The 4,168-nt window shown below is 64.1% G+C and overlaps 1 protein-coding gene across 1 annotated transcript; it reads right to left on the bottom strand.

The window, feature by feature from the left end:
• Window positions 1-1,841: 1,841 nt before the first annotated feature.
• LOC104290584 (gastrula zinc finger protein XlCGF26.1-like) lies at window positions 1,842-3,866 on the bottom strand (the record flags this gene model as incomplete). Its single annotated transcript, XM_009889697.1, has 3 exons — window positions 1,842-2,537; window positions 2,578-3,581; window positions 3,759-3,866. Coding segments are annotated over 3 exons (1,808 nt in total), but the record flags the coding sequence as incomplete, so codon positions are not given.
• Window positions 3,867-4,168: the final 302 nt, after the last annotated feature.

Below are 4,168 nucleotides of genomic sequence, written 5' to 3' on the forward strand. Positions count from 1 at the left end.
GCCGCTCTGTGTGTGTGGAACCTCTGTTCCCGCGGCAGGGGGGGGCGGGGAGCAAACTCTGCCCTGGCCGCAGTGTGTGGGCAGCACGGAGGTCCCCCGTGCCCACCTCGGGGTGATGGGGCACAGGGGGTCACTGCGCTGCCTCCTGCCCCTCCGCCCGCACCCTGTCTCCGGAGAAGCACTGTGCGGGCACTCTCAGGCCCCCAGAGCTGGAGCACACAGTACCCCGGGAGTCTCTGGCAAGGCAGAGACACACAGTGTCTCTGGGAAGGCAGAGAATTAGTGTCCAGTTGTTAAGGGTCTCGGTGAGGGGCTGCCAAAGGAACGGGTTTGGTGTTAGAGCTTTTGCTCGGCTGGTGGAGAGGTCGGGCAGCAGCACTGCTGCTGCAGCAGGAGACGTGTCATGTTTCCGACTGCAGTGGGTTCACCCCCGCCCGCAGCTGCATGCTGCCACTCGCTCGCTCCTCCGTGCGATGGGGAGAGAATCAAAAAGGTGAAAATGAGGAACAACTCGTGGGTTGAGATAAAGACAGTTTAATAGGTATAGCGAAAGCCGCACACACATGCACAGCATGCACAGCAAACCGAGGGATTCATTCACCGCTTCCCACGGGCAGGCGGGTGTTCAGCCGTCCCCAGGAGAGCTCCATCGCGCGTAACGGGGACTTGGGGAGGCAAACGCCATCACTCCAAACGTCCCTGCTTCCCTTCTTCTCCCCCAGGTTCATATCCTGAGCGTGACGTCACACGGTGTGGAATGTCCCTTTGGTCGGTCAGGCAGGCTGTCCCGGCTGTGTCCCCTCCCCAGTCCCTGGGCAACCCCCAGCCCGTGGCTGGTGGGGCACTGTGAGGAGCAGAAAAGGCTTCGCCTGCTCAGCAACAACCAAACCCGCCCCTGCGCGGTCACATTATTCCCACCCCAGATTCAAAACGTGGCACTGCACCACTATAGACAGGGTGTGCGTGCGCCCCCAGCACCGTCGGGGACGTGGGGGCTCCCCTCAAACAGCCACGGGAACACAGGCACCCTTCCGCGCCACCACCGGTGGCGATGCGCCTACGCACCCACCCAGTTGTGGGGTGCAGTACACCTCTCTGTACCCCCACCCACAGCGGTGTGGGGCGCTGTGACACCCCCAGCTGCAGGGATGCGGCTGCCCCTCCTGCCCCCTCTGCCTGGGGGATGTGGGTGCCCCCCTGCACCCTCTACAGGGATGCGTGTGCCCCCCCGGTGACCCACTCATGGGGATATGGGTGCCCCCCATGTGTGTATTCCTCTATCACTGTTATTGTTTTCCTCTTTCCTTCGCTGCGCTGTGAAACTGCCTTCACCTCAACCCACAACTTCAGCCTCTTTCTCCCAATCCTTCCCCCATCCCGCCGCGGCGGTGCGTGAAGCAAGCGACAGATGCCCTGGTCCTTTGTTGCCGGTTGGGGCTGAACCACGACAGTCCTTTTTGGTGCCCAATGTGGGGCGCAGAGGGTTGAGATAACAGACCAACAACAGCGCTGACTCTCCATCCGCAGTGACTTCCGAGAAGGCCCATGGCCGCAGGCAGCCGGCCGGGCTCCAGGGCAAGGTGGAGGCTGCAGAAACCCCCCTGGCCAGGAGGGACAGGGGGGTCTGGCAGCTCCCACCTTGCGCCCGCAGCTCCCATGGCGAGGGGCGGTGGGCCAGGATGAGCCGCGAGCCCCAGGGCAGAAGTTTCAGGGGTGCCGGTCAGTGGAGGCGGCCACAGGCTGGAGGTGCCGTGGGTCCGCTGGTGAGCCAGTGGAATCCTCTTGTCCCTAAACTGCTTCTCACAGCCGCCCCAAGGAAAGGGCTTGGCCTTCGCTCGTCCTCACACCGGGGATGGACCACCTTCCGGCACCACCGGCGGGTCCTGGTGCATCGCCACATGGCGATTCAGGTGATGCTTCTGGCTGTAGCACTTGCCGCACTCGCCACACTTGTAGGGCTTCTCACCGGTGTGGACCCGCTGGTGGCTGGTGAGGTTGTGCTTGTCTCTGAAGGTCCTGGGGCAGTGGGTACAGGCGAAGGGACGCTCCCCGGTGTGGACATGCTGGTGTTTGGAGAGGGTCTGCTTGTCTCTGAAGGCCTTGGGGCAATGGGCGCAGGCGAAGGGGCGCTCCCCGGTGTGGGAGCGCTGGTGGATGGTGAGGGCCTGCTTCTGTTTGAAGGTCTTGGGGCAGTGGGCACATGCAAAGGGACGTTCCCCGGTGTGGACCCACTGATGGATGGTGAGGCCCTTCTTGTCCCTGAAGGCCTTGGGGCAGTGGGCGCAGGCGAAGGGGCGCTCCCCGGTGTGGAGCCGCTGGTGGATGACGAGGGCCTTCTTCTCCCTAAAGACCTTGGCGCAGTGGTCGCAGGCGAAGGGGCGCTCCCCGGTGGTGCAAGGAAAGGAGCGCTCCCTGGTGTGGACTCGCTGCTGGGTGGTGAGGGACTTCTTCTCCTTGAAGGCCATGGGGCAGTGGGTACAGGTGAAGGGGCGCTCCTCAGTGTGGACTTTCCGGTGGATGGTGAAGGTCTTCTTGTCCTTGAAGGCCATGGGGCAGCGGGTACAGGTGACGGGGTGCTCCCTGGTGTGGATGGTCTTGCTGGATGGTGAGGGTCATCTGGTTCTTGAAGGCCTTGGGGCAGTGGGTGCAGGCAAAGGAGCACTCCTCAGTGTGGACCCGCTGGTGGCTGGTGAGGGTCTTCTTGTCCTTGAAGGCCATGGGACAGTGGGCGCAGGCGAAGGGGCGCTCCACAGTGTGGACCCGCTGGTGGACAGCAAGGGATGTCTTGCGCCTGAAGGCCTTGGGGCAATGGGCGCATGCGAAGGGGCGCTCCCCGGTGTGGATGCTCTGGTGGATGTCAAAGGTCATCTGGCTTCTGAAGACCTTGGGGCAGTGGGCACAGGCAAAATGGTGCTCCCCAGTGTAGACCCGCTGGTGGCTGGTGAGGGTCTTCTTGTCCCTGAAGGCCATGGGACAGCGGGCACAGGCGAAGGGGCGCTCCCCGGTGTGGACCCGCTGGTGGACAGTGAGGGACGTCTTGCGACTGAAGGCTTTGGGGCAATGGGCGCATGCGAAGGGGCGCTCCCCGGTGTGGATGCGCTGGTGGCTGACTAGGTGGTACTTCTGCCTGAACCGGTGGCCGCAGTGGCCACAGGCAAAGGGCTTCTCACCCGTGTGCACTCGCCAATGGATCAGCAGGTTATGCTTGTGAGCAAAGTGCTTTCCACAGTCGGGGCAGTTGAAGGCCTTCTCCCGACTGTGCGCCTTCTGGTGCGTCATCAGGAACTTCTTCAGCCGAAAGCGGCGGCCACACTGCCAGCAGGAGAAGGGCCACGCGGCCGTGTGTGTCTCTTGGTGCTTCTTCAGGTCCTGCATCTTACTGAAGCTCATTCCACACTCGGCGCAGGCGTGGGGGCTCTTGGGGGGAAGGGGGCTGCAGGGAGGCCAGGATGGCAGCACCTTGCCCGGGGTGCCTCCCCGCTGCCTCCTGCCCCGCTTGGGCATCCCCAGGACCGGGGTGGTGGGGTCTGGCAGCCCCTCGGTGACACCCCCATCCTCCCTCTGCCTCCGGACATCACCGCCTGCTGGGGAGGAGACGTCAGCGTCACTGGTGGGGACGGGACGGGCAGGTGGGAGCCCTCCCCATGGGGAGTGAGATGGGCATCCCAACAGCCCCCCACCCTTCCTGGGGCACCAAGGATCTGGTGCCAAGGGGACGGTGCTGCTTCAGTCCCCCAAAACCCCCTTCTAGTACCCACCAGGCTCAGGGCTGCGGTGCCTCTGCTGCGCCCCGGGGGGGGCTGGCACGCACGGCATCTCTCCTCCCTCCATCTTGCAGATGATCTCGGGCTTGATGGTGCACCAGCCTGGCCAGGGGAGAGAGAGGAACCTTCTCCCGCACTGCCGGGACCGACAGTGGCACCGGATCCCCCGTGCCCACGGCCCAGCATCTCCCCCAGCTCCGCTCCTCTCTCCTGCCCCTACCCGGCCATGGCTTTGGCCCCCACTTCCCTGATCCCACAAACCCCTCTCCCCTCGCTCTCGGCCCCTCGGCCGCTCTCCTGCAGACAGAACACCGGGAATGGCTCAGAGCTGGCGGCTGGGTGAGATGGTCCTTGTAGGTCCCTCCTACTAATACTCTATCCTTCCCCATCCCCATCCCCACCCC

The sequence above is a fragment of the Charadrius vociferus genome, unplaced genomic scaffold (assembly GCF_000708025.1).
Source record: "Charadrius vociferus isolate BGI_N301 unplaced genomic scaffold, ASM70802v2 scaffold678, whole genome shotgun sequence".
In the NCBI taxonomy this organism is placed as follows: Eukaryota; Metazoa; Chordata; class Aves; order Charadriiformes; family Charadriidae; genus Charadrius; species Charadrius vociferus.